At 41.3% G+C, this 21074-nt stretch overlaps 2 protein-coding genes across 3 annotated transcripts; one reads left to right on the top strand and one right to left on the bottom strand.

The window, feature by feature from the left end:
• Positions 1–480: 480 nt before the first annotated feature.
• tbx22 (T-box transcription factor 22) lies at positions 481–7303 on the top strand. The gene is made up of 8 exons (XM_010732938.3): positions 481–1007; positions 1418–1673; positions 2922–3023; positions 3103–3277; positions 4881–5045; positions 5757–5821; positions 6051–6136; positions 6228–7303. Exons 1-8 carry the CDS (start codon positions 782–784, stop codon positions 6761–6763), a joined length of 1611 nt encoding a protein of 536 aa, XP_010731240.3. The 5' UTR covers positions 481–781; the 3' UTR covers positions 6764–7303.
• Positions 7304–14344: 7041 nt separating this feature from the next.
• Positions 14345–20167, bottom strand: LOC104920599 (charged multivesicular body protein 1b-2). 2 transcript variants are annotated; one of them, XR_003463212.1, is made up of 9 exons: positions 19814–20167; positions 19414–19511; positions 19179–19325; positions 17864–17932; positions 17656–17763; positions 17502–17545; positions 17051–17123; positions 16105–16239; positions 14345–15459 (listed from the first exon to the last, which is right to left on the bottom strand). XR_003463212.1 is itself a non-coding variant. In XM_010732915.3 (8 exons), the coding sequence occupies exons 1-8, from the start codon at positions 19830–19832 to the stop codon at positions 16192–16194; spliced, it is 606 nt and encodes a 201-aa protein (XP_010731217.2). In that variant the 5' UTR covers positions 19833–20167; the 3' UTR covers positions 15502–16191. The 2 variants fall into 2 exon arrangements, 1 of the variants encoding a protein (XP_010731217.2); XM_010732915.3 differs by lacking the exon at positions 14345–15459 and having other exon boundaries at positions 15502–16239.
• Between the last annotated feature and the right edge of the window lie 907 nt (positions 20168–21074).

The following is a 21074-nucleotide window of genomic DNA, read 5'->3' as shown; positions in this document are numbered from 1 at the left end:
AATAAAAATAAAATTAATCCATCTTTTGCCGCTCAGCCTGAACAGTATCATCACCTTACGGTGGCACCGCGCGTAAAGATGATGCTGGTTGTCCTGGATGCCACTGGGACCAGGTGAACACTGCAAAAAGTATCTGTTATTTACCGAGTCTCATTAGTTTTCTACTTCAAGTGAGAAAATTGCAACTGATTTACTTAATTTGACTTGTTTCTTTGGATCTGGCCTGAATTTAAGAGCTGTCCTGAATCGAATTACACCTGTTGATACTAAAGTAATCTGCCTCATTTTTGCATCGTTTCGAAGAAGTGACAGTTCCAAAAGCAAAGAGTGTGATTGCTTCAGAGAGAGAGAGGTTTATATTTCACCTTTGCAGTAACATATATTTGTCATTTGGCTCTGGAAGTTAACATTTAAGGCCGGGGTGTGTATGAGCGTGGATATTTTTTACAGCGCAGGCCCATGTGGAGGAATGCACGCGGCACTCCTCCCTCCCTCTGTGTGACGCGCAGAGGGGAACAAGAGGAACAAGACCTCTGTGAGAGAGAGAAAGAAAAGGGGAGACACAGGAAAGGATAAAGGGGGGAGAGAGGAAGATATTGTAGTGAGGTGAAGAGGCGTGCCAGTAATCAAGGATTTTGGATGAGGGCGCGCGTCTCGGAGAACACATGGGGACTCACCGGATCAATTACGCAGCGTCACGGAGCGGCCGTGAGAGAAGAGGGGCTTCCTGAGGTGCTGCTCCTGCTGCTTCTGTTGCCTGTTCTACGCCGTCCTGTCCTGAATGAGCTCGGACACTGAATCTTGTGCGGGACAAAGTCAAAGTTCAGACGGATATACAACTCGCAGAAAGACGGGATCTTTCGCTAAGATGCAGGGTCTGAGTTCCCGGGCTCACGCGTTTTCGGTGGAGGCGCTGGTCGGGAAACCGTGCAAGAGGATGAAAGTGTCGGAGGGACACGAGTCAAGTTCAGCTGCAGGCACCGGCAGCGACACGAGCATCATCACCGGTGAGAGGACTGTTGGATATTAGAGAACACATCATTGCTTTAATATACGCGCAATTTTACGCACGAGATGGAGCAACAAAACATATGACACAAGTTATTGTGCTTCATCAGATCTATATTTCATAAATTTATTACACTTTGACAATTTAACTTGTCTCTACATTCCAGTAATTAAAAACAAAATGATCAAATAAAATTATTTTTGAGGGGGGAAAAGTTTGCAAATATTCTAAATGTTGCCCACCTGGAGCAACTTTCTGCCCGTTCCTTTTTGTAATATTATAAAGTCATAACATCCATATCAGCTTCTTTAAATACTGAAGTTAAAGTTACAGCTAACTCCTGTAAAAACAAAAATGTTGCACATATTATAGGCTTCTTTTCTCATCCCAGTATTTGCCTCTTCATAGGCCTCAACGAATATCCGGTCAGCCAGATGAAGAAAGCAGGTTCAACGCCGAGGAGGACGGAGGTCACTTCCTGTGACCCGGAGAGACAGACTGTCAGATCCAGGGCTGAAGAGGCTGACACCAGCGGAGAGGAGAGCAAGCCGAAGGAGAGCGACTGCCGCCCGGATAGAGAAGTCCGAGTGGAGCTGCAGGGCTCAGAGCTGTGGAAGAGATTCTATGAGATCGGCACCGAGATGATCATCACTAAAGCCGGCAGGTACAAACTGTGAGATCTGTGGCAATTATGGAGAGTTATTGTTCTAGAAAACATACAAACTCTGAATTTAATTGGCCTACATATGCGGGGAACAATAAGTTTTGACAAGCTGGATCTATTTGTAATAATATTTATAATTTTGTCTGTATGCTGAATTATTTTGAAGTTTAAAACAAACAAAAAAACGCAACAAAATTCCTGTAGAATTTGATTTAGGGTTTGGTCCTTGATTCTGTAAAAAACATCTCGATACTTTGTCTCAATATAATAAAGAAAAACTTCTTAAAAGCCAGTTTAATGTCACAGAAATATGGGCAGGCCTCCACACGCTGCAGCTCGGCATCAACACGGATGATGTTTCAAAATAAAATCCCCAACCCGTTTATAATTCCACGTTAGTTTCCTCGTTTGAGTGTCTGTTATACATGAAATACAACCTGGAGTGGTGATTATCATTGATATGATACATGATATAACATTTATATGAACCGTTCTGCGGCCACAGGTGCGCGTTTATCAGCTGCAGTCAATCCCAAATCAGCAGCAGAAGTGTCAGTTTAACACTTAGTAAACAAATGAGCTGAACTCAGCGGCGTTAATGGTTAATGTGCAGACCACACAGCAGTGTTATATATTTACCTATCTTTATATAAATGGGCTAACATGTAGAAATGCAGTATAATGTTAATTTCATTGTTGTTTAGTTGATATTTTGGAATTTTAAAATAAGAAACAGAAACTTTCTAAATGAGGTAGACAGGATTTAACTGAAATTTAGAAAATTATGGAAACAGATTTAATTATTTTATATGACATTATATGACCGGCAGCACAGAGATCATATTGGGTCAATTAAATTAACTTTAAGTTTAAAGAATTCATGATAGGCGGTCATGTGCATCTTCTTCTCTTGTTTTTTTTCCCCCGTCCATGAAATGAGTTATTGGGACATAACTACTTGCTGAAATCTAGCTTCCGTTTATTCAATTACGGAGAGAACACACGCTATAAATCTCGGTAGTGAAGATGCCCTCATGGCCCCTCGGGGTCTCTGAACTTTCCTGTGAACTTGGCCGCTAGCAGGAAGGAAAGTTTCTGCCTCCAGTTGTTGTTCCTGATCTCGTTCTGTGTGTGGTGGTTTTATGATGTGAAATCCACAACGAGTAAACACGCTTTGACCCCTTTTAAGAAATAAATAAAAGTCCTTTCTTATCGATGTGCCGCGCTTCTTCTCTCTCCTCTCCCCAGGAGGATGTTTCCTTCTGTACGCGTAAAAGTGCGCAATCTGGATCCGTGCCAGCAGTACTACATCGCGATGGACGTCATGCCCGTGGACTCAAAACGCTACAGGTGTGTGTATGTGTATTAAATTACCAAACTCACTATCTACCTATTGGTTTATTCACCTCCACGTGTACACACCCGGCAGGTATGTGTACCACAGCTCGCAGTGGATGGTGGCTGGAAACACGGATCACTCCTGCATCTCTCCCAGGCTCTACGTGCACCCGGACTCGCCGTGCGCTGGAGAGACGTGGATGCGTCAGGTCATCAGCTTTGATCGAGTCAAACTCACCAACAACGAGATGGACGATAAGGGACATGTAGGTAACCCATCTGAGCATGCGCTGCTTCCTCTTTCTCTGTCCAGCTGTGACCATTTGAGCAGAGAGGCCTTCAGGTGAGGCGCTTTTTATAGGGGGAAAAGTTGGGAGGTAAATTAGTTGTTTCTTGATCTGGTTTACTCTGGTTTTGTTTTGACTCATGGAGAGGAAAGAAGTCAGTCAGTCTTTAACTGCTCTGGCAGCTTCCATCCTGCTCAGATTGCTGTCTTGAACCACATATTTAAGATGAAAAGTCTGTATGTCTTTTAGGGATAGAGGAAGTGGAAATCCTTCTTAGCTCCAGAACTTCCTGTAAAAGGTTCATTCATGAATAGCTGTGACAGATGTGGTGACTGGGGAGGCTACAGGAGGCTTTTCACTTGATCCTGGTGTTTATAAACCCATCTTGGAATCTTCATGTTTGGAGGATTCATTATTCCGGTACACGATGAAGTCATGTAGAAACTGTTTCTGCAGTCTGATCATCTCTGATGTTGTGCTCAGTTTATCACCTTATATGGCCTCTTTGGGAATCTGTGGGAGCGCTCGTTTTGGTTTGAAACTTCAGTGATGAAGTGTTGATTGTTACCTTTTTTGAAGTTTATGCATATATATATTATATCACATAAATATATTTTTATTTGAGTTTTTCCTTTACTGGTAAAAGGAAAACTTTAATATTAATTTGGCTGTTTGTTTCACAAAATACTTTAATAAACATGCAATTTGGCTGTTTGTTTCACAAAATACTTTAATAAACATGCAAAATGAGATTAATAATTATGATCACAAAACCTACACTAAAAACTGCAAAATTAAAATTTAATTAATTACTCAGATGAACTTCTTTTTGCAGAATTAAAGGACTTCAAACTAGACTTTACATGATCGCTTCTTTTTTTGGGGGAGATGTCAAATCAAAATAATTAAAATTTCCATGAATTAGTAATTTAATTAATATTTATATGACAAACTTATAAGATAATATCTGATGTTTTGTTAGTTAAGTGTGTTGCACAGTAAAACAACAGCGATCTAATACTGTTTTCTAATGTATTGTTGTGTTTTCATGCTTATAACATTGTTGTAAATCATATTTTGTTTTATTATCCTGACTTTCATATATCAGTGATTGAAGTTAATCTGCGTAACTAATTAATTTACATGTTTTAAAAAAAGTTTCAGTAAGATCCACAAAATAACTGTACACTGTAACGCTTAAATAAATACTTGTTTACGCAACAAGAAAAAAAAGCATATTATTTTATTTTTATAGTTTAGTTTATAGTTAAATGTTGTTACATTTATTAAGGTTCTGATTCCATCTTCTTCTGCTGCTTCTTGTCTCGTGTCACAGTAAATTGGATCTCTTTGGGTTCAAAAATTTGATGTTTTGACGTAAGCTTAAGGAAATTGTGATTATTTTTCACTTTTATCTTATGATTCTTACAGCAAACAATTAATTTGTCAATTTTAAAAAGAATCCTCAGATTAGTTGGGGCTCTATATGTTTGTTTCGGCAGTTCGCCATAGAGACGAAAAAGACATAATTGAGGCTCGACTTCTAAAACTGAACTCTTCGTGTCTTCATCTCTTCGTACAGATCATCCTTCAGTCGATGCACAAATACAAGCCACGTGTGCACATCATCCGGCACGACCCTCGCATGGACTTGTCACAGATCCAGTCGCTGCCTGCTGAAGGAGTGCACAGCTTCTCCTTCCCAGAAACGGAGTTCACCACGGTCACAGCATATCAGAATCAGCAGGTAAAAACCTTTAACTCATCCTACAGGGCAGTAAAATACTTTGCACGGTGATCACAAACAGTGGATGTGTCCAACAGGGTTTTAGAAAAGATTGTATTTTCTATTGAAATGTGGGTTACTTGCTGTTTTCCAGAAATAGTCAGAAAGCAAATATCACAGTTAAAATTTTCCTCGATGATCTAGTCAACAGCTCAGGCCTGCTTGAACTCACATAAAAATACTTTAATCTGAACATCATGAAGATGATGAGGCACACTTCTCTGTGGTCTCAGCAAAGTTATAAATTTCAGTGTCCTGATTTTCTGGCCAGTTGCTCAGAGCTGGTGTGTGTTCTCCTGTGCAGAAGAGCTGACCCCACTGTTGGCTACCATTCCTCCAGTAACAGAGCCGTCCGCGGGGACTGCCAGCTCTTTTCATCAGGGCTCATTTTACGATCAGCGAACGTATTATTACAGAAACTCAATAACGAGCTGTGACTGGGACGACTGCTGGAGTCCACAGCCCATTAAAGCACCAAATAAAACTGTACGACCTCCAAGAACCCTGTTTGACATGGCTGGTCGCCCTGGGTGCTGCTGGGAGATGCAGTCCCTCAGGGAGAGCTCTGCCGCTTTCCGTGCTGTTGTAAAGATGAGCTCATTGTTAGCTTAACACATCAGCGGTTGACACGTCCACCCTAACCCATGTCTGCTCTTCTCTCTCCTGGACAAGATCACCAAACTAAAGATTGACAGGAACCCGTTCGCCAAGGGCTTCAGAGATCCAGGAAGGAATAGGTACAGAAAACCTCACCAAACGTCGACACTTGTTTGAGCTCAGAAAGTACTCCACTAAAGTGCCCAAGAGGGATTTAAGGTTCAACCACTGACATTTGACACCACATAAAACCTTCAAATGAAGCTGAACTGTGTAGTGCAGAATTTCACACCTCTCAGAACCAATATTTAAATACGTGGAATAACATTTTTTAGTGCTTTTACAGTGTGTGTGTGTTTGTGTCTATAGGGGAGTGTTGGATGGTTTGTTGGAGTCATATCCCTGGAGAGGCCCTCTCAGCTTAGACTTCAAGCCATTTGCCATACAGCTCCAAGGTACTGTGCCCCAGCTCTGATTACTTCACAGTCCAAGCTCTTTTCTTTTTTTATCTTTGTGATTTAAGTTTTTCGACATCTTTTTCCACAGGGAGCTCAGGGTCGCCGACCAGCAGTGTGAAGAGCCTCCTCCCTCTCTCCTCTTCCTCATCCCTTCACCCGTTTTCCACGTTCGCCTGCCAGGACGCTGCTCTCCACACCCTCGCTCTTCCTCTCTACGGCAAAGCCTCCTCCAGCTCGTCCAGCTCGCCGCTGTCCAGCAGAGGCATCTCCTCCCTGGGGGCAGACAGACTGCGAGGGCTGCCTCCGCTCTCTCCGCTGACAGACCTTCCACTTCTCTCAGCGCTGCAGGCAAAGAAAACTCCCCATTGTAGGGATCCATGTCTTCACGGGTCTCCGGGGAGCTCCCGCTGCCTCTTCCCCTTCCACAGCCCCCTCAGCCCTCAGGGGCCTTCTCTCCTCCCTAATCTCTCTGACACTGCAGGCCCCTACTGTCTTTACCGCTACAGCTTCCCCCTCAACCCCCAACTCACAGCTATTTCCCGTCACACCAAACTAGCCGAAGACACCACAGACTGTCTACTGCGTCAGTCTCCGTGGTACCCGACCACCAACCACTGCCTCTGACAGCTGGACCGCACTTTCAGGCTCCGGCCCATTGAGTGTAATAAGCCAAAGTTTATTGCAACAAAACAGAGAGGGCTCAAAGGAGCAATAAAGACTGAGAACTATGGCTGGAGGAGACGTTTTTGTATTTAAAAACTGTTTTGTACACTGTGTTGGATTTACCAGCACACAAACTGATCCAGAAAAAGATCACAAGACGCTCCTCTTCACCGTGCACACTCAACTAGAGCCAAAAAGTACCAGCATTGGAGTGAACAGACATGTAGACAGGATGTAGATCTTTATTTGGGACAGTTTACGCCTTAACTACTACTTAACTACGGTGTTACCACCAAAGAGCATCAGCAATAGGACCTGAGGTATGTAATATAAATATTAATGAACATGAGAATGACTGTTAAACTGACCTTAAGTGCCCATTAAAGTATTTTTCATATTTTTGTGCCGCTCATACACCAGCAAAATGTTCTTTTTCCACACACACACACACACACACACACATGCACACACACACACAGTGTGTATAAACAAGATGAAAGAGGAAACTTTTTCCAGTCGTGTTCGCATGAATTTACAGCGCATTTGAAACAGAAACACATATGTGCTGTTGTGCAACAGGAGATGATTTTGAATAAGAAATTAAACAAAAGCGTGTTTTGTGCTTTTTCGAGCTCTAAACTCGGCTGAATCTCAGTGTCAGGCTTGGCCACCCCTGACTAATAATATGAGCTCATCAGGTCTCTCTGTGATTTTAGAGGAAGAACAACAGCTGCCAGGATCCGAGCGGCCAGTTTCCATTCCTGTACTTTATTACCAATAACAGGACTAATCAGAGACGCATGGGGTTGAAATGATTATTCTATACAGACGTTTATTAGACGCAGTTTATAACGAGATTGGAATGAGGCTCATTGCCCTCTAAAATGTGCTAAAGCGGCCGTGTCATCGTTCTTGTAACATTGTTCCAGGATCAACAGTAAATCAATACTGCTGTCTAAAGACTTGACTTTTGGAGACGGGTGGACGGTTTTTCATAAAAATATATTCTAGTGTGCCGAATGAAAACCTCCCACTGCTGTGGGCCAACATAATGCTGTGTTTTTTTGTCCATACCAAAAGGGGGCACGCCCGTTCAGCCACTGATGTGATAATTCCTGCCTTCAGCTTCAGACTCAAACCCCAGCACCATCCCTCCTCCCTCCTTCTCAGCAGAGCTAGGAACGGCGGTTTAGGCAAAGCGGGGGGAAATGGCCTGTTTCCCGACAAACGGTCATAACCAAACAGCAATTTACTTGTCATGGCCATGCATGGCAGTGAGCTAATGCGTGCTGGACGTGGAAATAGCAGGAAGGAGTTAATTGAGGAACTCAAGTCAGGGGGATGGCCCCGTGTTTCAGAGCGCGGTCAGGTGCGCTGCTATCAAACAGCCTGCCCTTTGTCTGCAGACAGACATAATCTGTGCTGGTTATTTGATACTGTCTGTCATTTCCATGTTTGGCGTTGTAGGACAATCATTTTCAAACCTCCAGCTAATTCCTGATCTTTCAATTAGACAAATTGCTTTCATACCAGGAGAGCTGAACTCTGCACCTGCCGCTCTGCAACAGACCAAGACAGAAACACACATTAGATGGAATAAGACACAAGCACCTCCAATTATTGAGTGTCTTGTACTACTATGGGTGGTTATGTGTATATAGAACATGTAGAAACAGTAATCCTAACTCAATGTATGAGGCATTCAACTTCTAAATTAGTAAAATAAATAGTCTGATAATCTTATTTAACTATTTTTTTTGCTTACTTGCTGAATAAGATGTGTAACCTTTGTGAGCTAAATATGCAGCTACTACCACCAGTTAGTTAGTTTTTAGCATAGATTGTAAACTAGGGGAAAAGCCCGACTTCATCCCAAGCCAAGATAAACAAAAGAAAATCCACCTACCAGCACCTTGTGTTGTATCACATTTGTTTAATTCATACAAAAAAATGCAAAAATGACAGGTTGTGGTTTTACGTTACGTGGCGTGATAGTCTTCGGTTTTTGTACAGATTAAATTAGGTATATTAGGTAGTTTGTGGTTTTGTTGAAGGCTAGCTGTGTCCAATTTGAGTTAACGAACTTCACTAACTCACTTGAAGTTTTTCTTTCTTATCTTATCAAACTTAACAAACATTTTTGGTTTAAGAAGTTGCCGGCTAAAGCTGAGTTAACCTTTTATCAGCCTGCCGATGATTAACCACGCTGTACGCCCCCTTTGCGTTGTTAATTGGCTTGATAATGTGTCAACATAATCCTCTTGAAGGCAGTGGCTGAAATAACATGGAAACTGTGCTGATTCGACTTTGTAATAACACGGCGAGGGAACTTTCTGGGCCTTTCCAGAGTGATTGACAGGCAGTAAAGGGAGAGAAACTTGACCCTGAAGTCATTTGTTTCCAATCATGTGAAATGGCATCCTGAAACAGGAGAGACGCCCCAGCCGAGAGTCGGGATGTGTAAATATACTCAGCCTTCATTAGATTAACATACACACTGCACAAACACGCATACGTCAGTTATCTCCTAATAATAGTCGCCATACACTCACAAGCAGATGTACACACACCTACATACACACAGTCTTTTGCCCAGTCAGCTTTGTGCCCTCCAGCCTTCACTTGTGTTTGGCTCTGGCTTGGAGTCTCTTGTGAAGGTTTATACTGGATGCTATTTTCTCTGCAAACTCAATAAAAGCTGGTTATTTATCAGGTCAGATTATGGGACGTGACTTAGCTCAGCTGTAAAGTTGAAAGTGAAACCAGCTGTGGCTGAAATTGAATTACAATGAGTGAGTAATGTGAAAAGCAAGGGCAGTTTAACAGTTATTAAGCGCTCTTCTACTGCACTATCAAGCAAGCGTACGTTGCTCCAAACTACATTTTGCCTCCTGAGCAGAAGAATTTCTCTCCTCACGTACCCACCAATGTCTCCTTTTCTATCTCAGGGACATCCTCTGGAAACATGGACGAGCACACGTCAAACAAGATCCTCCACAGTGCGCCTATATGCTCGCAGTATGGCCACTAGTGTGTGTAGACGCGGGTCAGTGGGGCATTGCAGAGGCATGTGCTCCCTGACAGGCCTCTGTCTTACAGGAGCAGAGGTTAGATGAGTGGAGGACAAACTGCTTTAACATGTGTCCTGGCACCTGGCCTGCATGTTTGTGTGCGTGTGCGCTTCGTTTTTTGGGGAGTTTCCTCTGGGCCTCACGCTCATGCCATTATCAAAGAAAGTGTTAATGACACAAACAGCTCTCAACAGCACTCACACCTCACCTCTCTGGTTTCCAGTCGGTGATACTGCGTGTTCATTATTTAACTGATTTGTGCAACAAAGTGATGCTCCACTACAGTTTGGAGGGAAATATTACACTTTTACTCCACTACATTTACATCACAACTATAGTTAGTTTTCAGATTAAGATAAAAAAAACGTGCACTGATTTAAGATTAAACTTCCAAAACATATATAAATTAATAGCAATGAGATCCACTTAAACTAACTACAATATCAAAGCACTGCTTACATGTTAGTGCATTAAAATAATAACACTAATTAATTACACTGACAGTGAGTACTTTTAACACTTTTAATTATAGCTGTGTGGATTTCAGATAATCAAGTGAGAATTGAGAACAGTAAGATTTCTTTTCTCAAACCTTAAATTTACTCCAAATAATATAATTTATTTTGGTAGCAAGGTTTTGATAATTAAAGTACATTATAGTGCAAATACTGCTGTACTTTTAACTTTTACTGTTTTAGTATTTCTATGTGGTAATGCTACTTTTACTTTAAATGACCAAAACACTACAGCTAAATACAGTTATAGTTACTATTATTTTACAGAAAACACATGATGAACAGCATAAAATTGTTAAAGAAAAACAAAATAAAATATTTTAAAATTGGCTCCTCTTTTACTAGCCACATTAAAATTTGAATTGCATGTTAATATAACAATGAGAGAGAACATTTTAGCTGCGTAGTTTTACTTTCTGTTGTTAATATTTACACACCTGTATTGTCCATCAGTTTAACGTGCTAAAAGTCACGTGAATGATCGTGTTTTACCTCGGCCTCTTAATGTAATTCACTTACTTTTCTTTTGTCATCAATGAGCTGTGTGTGTTGGACTTCAGGGAGGCTGGAAGAGGGCTGTCAGCACTCAGTTCATGACCAACAAACACAACGCACACTCTGACCCTAGCTGTCCATCACACGGGGCCACCCCTCCCCCTAAAGGAGTGTGTGTGTGTGTGTGCTAATTCCTTCCTCTGTCTGATGGACCTGAAGAGGGTTGTACAGGTGCATGTGTGTGTGTGTGTGTGTGAGAGGCGCTCTCTGGCTTTAGTTTTATTTAATACACACCTATAAATCAACCCTTTTGGAACAAGAGATGTGAGATATTCTTTTTCTCTTTGCCCCTATCTCTGACACAGGGATTGATCGTTCTTACCTCTTTTTGCTTCCTGTGTATGACAGGTTATCACTCCTGGGACAGATACAGCAGAGAGAGAGAGAGAGAGAGAGAGGAGGGGGGGAATAAGGAAAGAGATGGAGAGTGATTGAGTGAGAATGATGCTCCGTGGCTGATGTATCGGATGGCAGATGAGGGGGCTGGGGTGAGGGTATGGCGTTGGAGAGAAGAGAGTGATTTAACGCCGGCCTGTACTCTCCTCTCCTCTTATCCCTGCCCCGCTTCTTTCATGTCTCAACCCAGGGTCGACCTGCCTGCTGCCCCAGATGGTGCTGTCTGTCTGGGCTGCCCTCTACAGGATGTGCCCCCCGCGGCCCCCACAACTACAAACCTATACTCGCTTAATTGATTTCAGGGAGGGAAGGCCCTCTTTCTCTTCTGTTTCACACACACACACACACAAGACAGCTTGCCAACAGCTAGTGCCCCCAGTGCACACACACATACACGCGGCCGGCGCTGTGTGCTGTCAACGCTAATTCAATTTGAGACGCAGGAGTGTGACTAACAGCAGACCTGCAGAGTGTTTTACCATATGCACCACACACACACACACACATGCTCACACACACTCCCTGCAACCCTGTAATAATAATGTAATTCCAGAGGTAAAAATCCTATGAATAGATCCGCTCTCTACCTGTTTCTCTCATTATCAGGAGAAAGTCACCTTGTCAACAACTACAACAACACCTTATTAAACCCTTCAACTGTGTGCTGCCTAACCCAGAGTCAATTTACAGAACCAGCCAAGAGAGACACACATTCACAATTACAGTTGTAGCACGTTAAACCTGAAATAGAAAAGTTTGGTTACAACAAGAGAGAGAGAGTAAATACAACCACAAATGCTTTAACTCTTATTTCTTCTTGTTTCTTTTTCCAAGAAAAATAAATAAAGCTATCGCATGTTAAAGAGTTTTGAGGAAGCACAATATTCATAACATATATAAACAAATATTATATTGTAAACAAGAGTACAGCATTGCTTGAGGCTGGATTTTAATTCTTCAGTTACCAAACTAAGATTTGCCAATTAACACCAAACATAAAGTACAACTGAGGTTCTGTCAGCCCTGAGTGGTCATACATTAGTTTTATTTCCTCCGTTAATCCTCAAATTAATTTCACTTATTTTCTCGAGATTATCTCAAAATAACAAATGTGGCTTTGCTGAAATAATGGGATAATTTTCTTGAGATCTCAACATAACGAAACTTTTGTTTTTCCCTGAGATAATTCCATGATTAATTTGAGATCTTGAGGAAACAAAAGGATAGTTTAGTATATTCAATCATTGCAGGAAACTTTATTTAATGTAGTAATGTCAGAGGAGCACAGGAATGTTGCAACTTCAATGACTTAATAAATGTTTTCTTGAGAAGATAAATGAAATTAACTCATTATCACAAGAAAAAAGAGGGAATAAAATGTATGTTAATCAACATATTGGACAAATTTAACTGTGACCTGATGGTGCTAGATGATCACTAAACTTAGAGTTCATCCGATAGTTGTTTGGCCAAGCTGCTAGCATCCAAAGCAGGAAAAGAAGATAAGGCATGAAGTGTTTTTACAGTTTTGAAGCACATGGGGTAAACGAGAACTCGTAGTTTTGTTTGTTTTTGTCTGAGGCAACAGTTGCCTATGCAAAGCGATGAACTCTAATGTAATAATAAGGCGTGGCGCACATTCCATACTGCATCCATGTGTGCAGACCGGCAGACAGCCTCAATAAAAAAGTAAAAGACAAGGCTACATGTCCATGTTCACGGGTTGTTTGACTGTAAGAGATATGCGGGTGGGTGATGGGGTGAGGTGAAATCTTAATGAAGCGTGCTCTGGAGAGCAGGGATGGATAGGGCCAGCTGTATCTGCGTGTGTGTTGTGTGTGCGCGAGACAGTAAAACTGATTAAAAGCAGCATTAACACATCTGACAGGAAGCAATGGTCAAGAGGTGAGTGGAAACTGGGGAGAGCCTCGGGCTGGAACGATTAGACACACACTTATCAGCAGCAACAGCGGCAGCAACAGCAGATGGAGACTGGGGAAAGCCCTGGGCAGCAACGATTGGTCACACATGCCCATCGATATCCGAGTAGAACCAATCAGCTCGGCTTCCTGTGTTTGACCTGACCCTTTACGCACAGTAATAGAATATTTCAAATAGGAGACGAGAAGGAAAAAGAAGACAGGGAGAGGAAAAGAGGGGGGAAAAAGGAGCCTGTGTCTCCACATTGTATGAAACTTTTCTCCACCTTAAATAGATGTTACTGCCTATACACTCGCAACTGATGACGCACTAATAAAACTGTTGAATTGTGACCATAAAGCAACATAAAAAAGATTAAACAAACAAGATACACATATTCTTGTAAGTACTATTATAAGATACTTAATTTACACGTTTCAGTTTAAATCTGTATATTATAAATGGGCAGTATGCAGATTTTTGTGAACTGAATTCACATCATGAAATCTGATAACATTATATCTTGAGTTTTAGGTGAGTAATAATTTTCTAAAGGTATCTTTATAATTTCTTAGGAGGTTTTCTGGACAGCACTACGTCATTTACTAATTATAGGGAAGAACAGCTACATTTAAAAACAAGCAGGACTACAAGTAATGAATATTTACATTATTGAGTAATTTCACTTTTTGTTTGTGTGTGTGTGTGCGATTAAGAATTTAGTTTATGAAACGGCAGAAATATAATGAAATCCATCACAACTTTCTAGAGCCCTAGATGATGGACCAAAAGTCCAAAACGCAGAAGAAGACATCCAGGCTCGAGTTATTGATATATGACAAATAAAGACAGCACATCATCTCATGTCACAAGCTGAAACCAGAGACGTTTTTCTTGAAATTTTAAATTTTGCTTGAAAGATTTCAGTCAAAATGCCTTTTCTGTCAGCTAAAATGCAAATAAATATGAATTATTGGAATCTTTCTATTTTATATAACATACAGCATGTTTAATTGTGTGCTCGCACACACACAGAGAGAAAGATTTTACATTTTTCCATGTCCTGACTGAAATACTCTATTTTCCTGTAAGCCTTCAGTGAAGCAGTTGTTTCCAGAAAACCTCTTGGAACTGATGATGAAATAATGAAATAATTGCATACCTGTATAACAGTGTTTAAATTTTACTCTCAAGATAAAACATTGAGCTTTATCCCAGCTCATGACTAAATGTCTGGACTGTTACATATCCTGTGAGTGATTCATGTTATAGTCTAACCAGCCCCCCTTGATGTAATTAGAGCTCTTTCATCAAGCTGGTGTGTGTGTGTGTGGCTCTGAGCAGCTCTCCCCGAGCTCTCGCCAGAAGCAGACAGGTCGCCACGGGGATAGGACCACCGGCCCACCGGATCCCTGCCTGTCAGCAAGTACCACTCCTCGAGGAGTGGAGAAGAAAAGCTACTAGGTATCAACACCTGACACACAGATATACAAACATAAGATCCCTCTCTCCCCTCCAGAGCACTGCTCATACAGGAGCTGTCTCCAGCACATCTGGAAGAAGCATCCCTGCACATATGCTGAGATGGACAAAGTCAGAGAGAAAAATAGGCCTCTTTAAGACTCTCCCGGCTTTAATCATACTTAAAGAGATGGCCACTGAGGGTTAAAATAGATTTAAAACTAAACTTACCAAATAGATTTTGTGGCTCTGACAGCAGAGGGACATGGAATTTTAATTTCAGGTGATCTAACTCCTGGCAGAAATGACTGACAGCTGCTGGATCACTGGGGTCAGTGTTCTTTTGGACAACTCCGACGTCTGAGTGCTCGAAGACGTATGTGCGTAATAGGCAAAATAGAGACTTGTGTCAGTCTGGGGGTAGTGATGATGATTGTGAATGTAGTTAAGTGTGTGCTGATGATGATTAGGAAGGACACAAAAAGGGTCAGAGGTGGCCGCGTGTCACTCTGAAAGACTCCCATCAGCTTACGGGGCTGCGGGTGTGTTCACGTATAGATACTTGTGTGTGTTTGGACAGCACCTGTAATGGCTCCCAGCTGACTCTTGCCTGGCCCTCTGGGATATGGTGCGTTCTGTGTGTGTTTGTGTGTGTGTGTGTATGTAATGAGGCGCTGGCATGCGAGCGGCAGAAGGCCGCTTCCTCTACAGGTGACACCTTTGACCTCTCATCTGTTCCCTGTTGGAGGAGAGAAAGAGGAGGGGGTAAGATGGAAAACGGAGGTACATGGAGGTATGCAGGGATGCATACATTTCCCAAAACACAACGATGAAGTGACCAAAAATATGTGACAAATAAAACACGCTAAAAACTCTTTTAATGACTCGTCTTTGCATATAAAGTGCATGGCTGGTCACGAGCTTGGTTCCCGCTACGTGCAGAAAATCAAGAATATTCCAGCTTTCTTTAAAGCGTACTCAAATAAAACAGTTACAATTTAAAAAGTTAAATAAGTCTCAGCACAAAAAAACGGTCCGCACATCAGTCAGTCATGCGTAACAGCTTACAGGACAAGCATGCTCCTAGTAACAACAAATCATTGAAGTCAAGTCATTGAATAAATACATAAATATATAAATAAATAAATATATTGCTTTTTGCATTTTATACATACTACATATTGGAATGAGGTATTCGCTTTTCAGCATTCAATATGTCCAAGGTGTGCCACCTTAAATTTGAGTTAAATATGAGAGTGAAAATAAACATTAACATGGAAGTTAGAACAGTTAGTACCAGAATGTAAATATCCATATTGTTTCCTCTCCTTTAATAACAAACCTGGAACACAGAGGAGGGCACAGAGCTTGCAGGCACTTATACCTTTCTTTTTTGTTTATTTTTTCACTCCCTGTCTCTTCTTGCTTCTCTTGCTCTCGTCACTCCTCCTGACGTCATCTTTCTGCATCATTATGACACCTGGTCTCGCAGCCTGGCCAACCTCTGCGAGAGCTCGTCCTGATAACAACACAAAACAGATGAAAACAGTCGTGTTAATGTCCAGCCAACGATAAGATTGTGCAACAGTGAAACAATGTTTTCTTCTCAAAGTGGGCCGGTTTTAAAACCCTAAAACATCTTTACTTTATGACAGCATAAGTGGCTACGACCATGCAAAACATAGAAAAGCCTTCTAGATTTCGATGGAGCATCAAGTCAGGAAAAAAAACATCTGTCAGCGGGGCAGCTTGAGAAATTGCACTTAAAGTAAACCCTTGTAGGCTTGAAAGGTGAAGGCATAGAGTTTGTAGTTATGTCGGCGGCTGTGGTCAGTTTGAGTTCTGCTGGTTACATTGGATTCCACTGGTGAGTTGTCATAATGGAAAACCCTTCAAAACATCCCCGGGAACGACACAAACACTTCCTGCCACATAATCCACCTTTCCGATGCTCGACCCGTGTGAACGCAATGTTCCAAACAGGCATTGTTTAGGTGGAAAAGGATAAATACACTACTTCTGTGTCACGCTATCACTCTCCATGGCGTTCCACAGCTCCACCACAGGCTGTGCATTTTAGCTACGGAGAGCACTCGTGCAGATTTCAGATGTTTCTGTGGATATTTTAATACTTTGACCACAGCCACTGTTCCGAACAGCCAACTCTCAATTGTGTGTTACATTATACTTTCAATTTCCATTTAGGTGACACTAGTTCATGTGTACCAATGAGACAGCCAAAGACAATGAAGGATAATGTTTGGGTTCTTGTTCCTGGGATGTAAAACACAAAAATAGTGACAGCATAATGATAAGTGTGGATTTGTTACCTGCTCTGTTGATGCCACAGATGCAGCAAGCGATGAAGTCTGGCCCGAAGGAAGCTCCAGGTTAAGATCCAACCTAAAAAAAAAAGGAAAACACAGAAACAGTCTCACCACAAATTCTACTCGGCTTCTAAGCTCTTAATAAAATAAGATGTTAAAGTCGCTCTGACATGAAAACATAGCTTCTTTAAAATAGAAACATTAATCTTAATGGGCTTTTTGTATTCACAAGGAAGCCTTGTAAACGCTGAAAGAGGTTTTTATATGAAAGTCATTTAAATAAAGCTTTTAGTGTGATTTATTCAGTGTTTTCTTTGTATTAAAGATTAAACTGTCTATTTTAACAAGTAGGGTATGTTTTTTTTTAATACTCTGTGTTTTTATTCATTATTCATCCTTAATCAACACTTGAGCTTTTTTCATTAATGTTTTCAAATTGTTTGGAGATACTCACCCTGCTTCATCAGCCATCTCATGCAAGAGTGAATCCACTTCATTCTAGGCACCAAAATAGTAATCAAAAGATATGCAATGTTTTGAATTATTATTATTATTATAATTATTATCCACAGGAGCTCCCCTGGTTGTAAGATGACAGCGCTTATTACCTGAGGTGTTGTCAGAGTTGTGGTGTTGCCCATTGTGTCTTCCATCTGAGCTGTCTGCACATCAAGAGTTTCAAACTGGTTTTCAAACTTGTCCATTAATGCGGAGATCTGTAGAGAAAGATCAGACACAAAAAACAACCAAATGAAAGCTTCATTAACATATTTTGTTTCACTTGGTTTGTGCATGAGTCTGTGTGCAGCTTTTTACCTTCTCCAGGTTCATGCTTTTCAGTGTAGCATCCATCGACTTGACCACTCCAGACATAGATTTGGAAACCTGGGCAAAAAATACATAAAATGAAGTGCTGAAGTGCCTGTAGTCTTCTTTTTATTGATCCAATTTGTTGTAATACAAGACAAGATCAGGGACTCTTGACAGAGCAAAGCTTAATGTTGTATCCTTATACTTCCACTAGGTGTCACTTTTACCTTTTTAACCAGATTCTGTCCTGACTACCTCTCATCCTACAAGCAACCCTAATATTTCAAGGATGACGTTGATTGAGAATTAATCTTGTCGTGACCAACCTATCAGTAGTTGACTAAATTAGTATAAAAGGGTTCATTATTAATGCTATTGTGTTAATATTTTTTGAGACAGGCAGGATTATTACAACATACAGAGGCTCTGAGAGTTGTTTTCAGCATTACCATCCCACGCTGTGCCTCCATTTCTATAGACAGTATTGAGTTATATTCTATGCTATAATGCCTGCCCTACAGAGATCCTGAATTAGAGCAATTTAAAGAGGCTGTCACTCTAAAGTCTGAAGCACATCTAATGACATTACGTAATTGGTGGCTTTTTGTTTGCATGTCTGCTAGCCTCGTATGCTGACTTTCACTCCGTCTGCCTCCTTTGTGAAGACTTTTGACTGAATGAATCTGGAGGATATTTTTTTTAACCTTAAACTGAAATAAAAAGTGTTAAAAACGTACTAGATGCAAAGTGAAGTATCTGGTAAATATGCATGTCTACCATATGTGGTATAACCTATTCATATTTTATACCAACTGTCCTCATATATTCCTGTGAATACAGGGATTCATTCTTATGCTATCTAGCAAGGAGGCAGGAGGCGAGAGATTTAATATAGTGGATAAAATGTGGATGCTGGGGCGCACCTATGGGGGGGCTAAGATGCTGAACATGGACTGTAACATCCCCACTTCAACTATAGGTGGGGAAATACTTTAATAATCCCAGGGGGAAATTATTTTTGTTACATACTCCAGGTATACAAACAAACAAAAAGAACATATGTAAACAAGTAACCATCTATTAAGAACAATATACAAGGTATATAAATTATAATTAAATAATGTGCACAGAGCACAAACCTCTGCATATTTTCTCTAATTATCTGGCAATATCCTGAAAGGTGGGTGTGTGACTGCAGTATGAATGTGAGGTATGTATTTTTCACTTGTTGTCATTTACCTGTTACGCAGCATCAGAAAGCAAGGCAAGTCTTGTACAAACATTGCATTGCAAGTACAAACATTGACCTGCAGCCCCTGACCTTATTCATAGTGACAGCAGTCTGGACCCTCGAAGCCACGGCATCCACACGTGCGCTCATCCTCAAGAAGTTAATGGACTGATGCTTCTGACGGATGGCATTCTCGGCATGGATCTTTGCTGCCTCCATGTTACCCTTCTGGATAGCCTGGGAAACAAATGTAAGAGGAGGTCATGTATTAACATTAAGTAGCCCAGCATTTCTCTTTTTAAAACTCACAATTGAAGAAGCCAACCTGCTTCACTTTGGCCTTTTCTGCCCTCTCCTCTTTGTCACATTTCTTGGAGTTTCGCTGTAGCTCCTTGGCAGCAAACTTGAGGTTGAACAAGTGTTCTGTATGGCTGGTCAGGGCATTGTTTATTTCATAATAACAATAATAATAATAATAATATATGAATTGAAGCACACAAAGACATTGAGCTAGCTCACTGTAAGCAAGATAAGATAAGCAAGATTGTTGTGTAAGCTCTACCAAAGAGTAATCAAATTACTTAGGCGAGCTAGCTTTCCCAAACATTCATTTGCTTCATCAGTAAATGACGTTACAAGCTATCCCGCATCATAACTAGCTACTAAACCAGCTACTGTATCTGTATCTACCGTTTCTACATGTTGGACCACACCTGAAAGGATACTCTCCATGTTCGACGACATGATTAAGCTCTCAGGTGACTCAGCCTGGTTATTATACACAGATACAAAAGTAGCATCCAGCCACTCACAAACGTTTGTTTTGATTTCTCATCCAAGCTAGCGCACGTTCGTCACAAAAAAAAGCGAGAGGCTTAACGTCCGAGTACTTCCGGCTTTGCTTTAAATCAGTTAATCGGAGTTTGCAGTTTCGTGTTTGTCTCGGAGTGAAAACGACTTACTCGTAATTGTCGCTAAATCCTTATTCAGTGTTTTTTATTATCTATTCAAGTGACAAAACGTGTAAATCGCTTATAAAACGATGAAAATTAAGGCGGTGTTTGCCTTAACTAACACGCATGCGCAGCACTGTGACGTTAAAGCGCCGCTAACTTCACTCACTTTCCTTCCGTTTTTAGCTGTTTTGTAGCATATTCATAACATATGTGTAAATAATAACATAATATTAAACAAATGGGCCCGTGTGTGATATAATTTAGGGTTCCTGCTGGTTAAACACATCGATACGTAGCTACAAGACTATGATATATGAACTATCTTGACTTGTCTTCTTCCCTCTTTGACTGTGTCTGCCTCTCACCGTCGTCGTCGTAGTCGTCGTCACGCGGTCACGATTTTACATGGCGTGCTCGCGCTCTCTTACGTCACACACGACCGTTAGAGAGAGGAGTGGATATGTGGCGCGCGAGCAGCAGCAGCAGCAGCAGACAAGTTCCACACCGAGGCTATAAATAGTCTGTACCCGGTACCTGTTAGGTTTGTGGTACACGTCTAGTGACGTCATTTGTGCTTTTTTTTTTTTTACTTGACGTTTTCTACTTTGCCACTCCGCCGTTAGCTGTTTTTCATTATTATTGTTATTTATTTATTTATTATTTTTTTTGATGAATCAACGTATTACATCTGTAACCGTTGAGAGAATGGTAGTCTGGGGCCGGTTTGTGACCTGACTACCGTTTGTGACCTCAACAGTTACCGTTGAGCGGTTACAGCTGTAACCGTTAACCGTTGAACGGTAGTCTCTGCTTTGTGACCTGATGATGGGGGACATTAGGGTTTTTTTTGTTTGTTTTTTGTCTTGGTATTAATAAAAAAACGACAAAGAAAAATGCAACAATAAGGTCAAAAACACTTCGGTTGTCCGGAGAGAACCAAAAAAGGACTCCGGTGTGTGTGTGCGTGCACCGGCCAGCCGAAAGGGGGCTGGGGCTGGGGGGAGATTAACGGTTGGGTCAGGGGGAGGGA

Source organism: Larimichthys crocea, chromosome I, assembly GCF_000972845.2.
Source record: "Larimichthys crocea isolate SSNF chromosome I, L_crocea_2.0, whole genome shotgun sequence".
Classification (NCBI taxonomy): Eukaryota; Metazoa; Chordata; class Actinopteri; family Sciaenidae; genus Larimichthys; species Larimichthys crocea.
Note: the sequence above shows the minus strand (reverse complement) of the source record. Positions and strands in the feature narration are given on the sequence as shown.

Excerpts from the sequence above, each read along its gene's own strand:
- tbx22 (XM_010732938.3), top strand. The coding sequence starts at position 782 with ATGAGCTCGGACACTGAATCTTGTGCGGGACAAAGTCAAAGTTCAGAC. Across the intron at positions 3,024-3,102 it reads GTGGACTCAAAACGCTACAG|GTATGTGTACCACAGCTCGC; the intron begins GTGTGTGTATGT and ends CACACCCGGCAG. Across the intron at positions 5,046-5,756 it reads CAGCATATCAGAATCAGCAG|ATCACCAAACTAAAGATTGA; the intron begins GTAAAAACCTTT and ends CTCCTGGACAAG.
- LOC104920599 (XM_010732915.3), bottom strand. Across the intron at positions 17,933-19,178 it reads CTGCTGTCACTATGAATAAG|GTTTCCAAATCTATGTCTGG; the intron begins GTCAGGGGCTGC and ends TTTTTTGCCCAG. Across the intron at positions 17,764-17,863 it reads AAAGCATGAACCTGGAGAAG|ATCTCCGCATTAATGGACAA; the intron begins GTAAAAAGCTGC and ends CTTTCTCTACAG.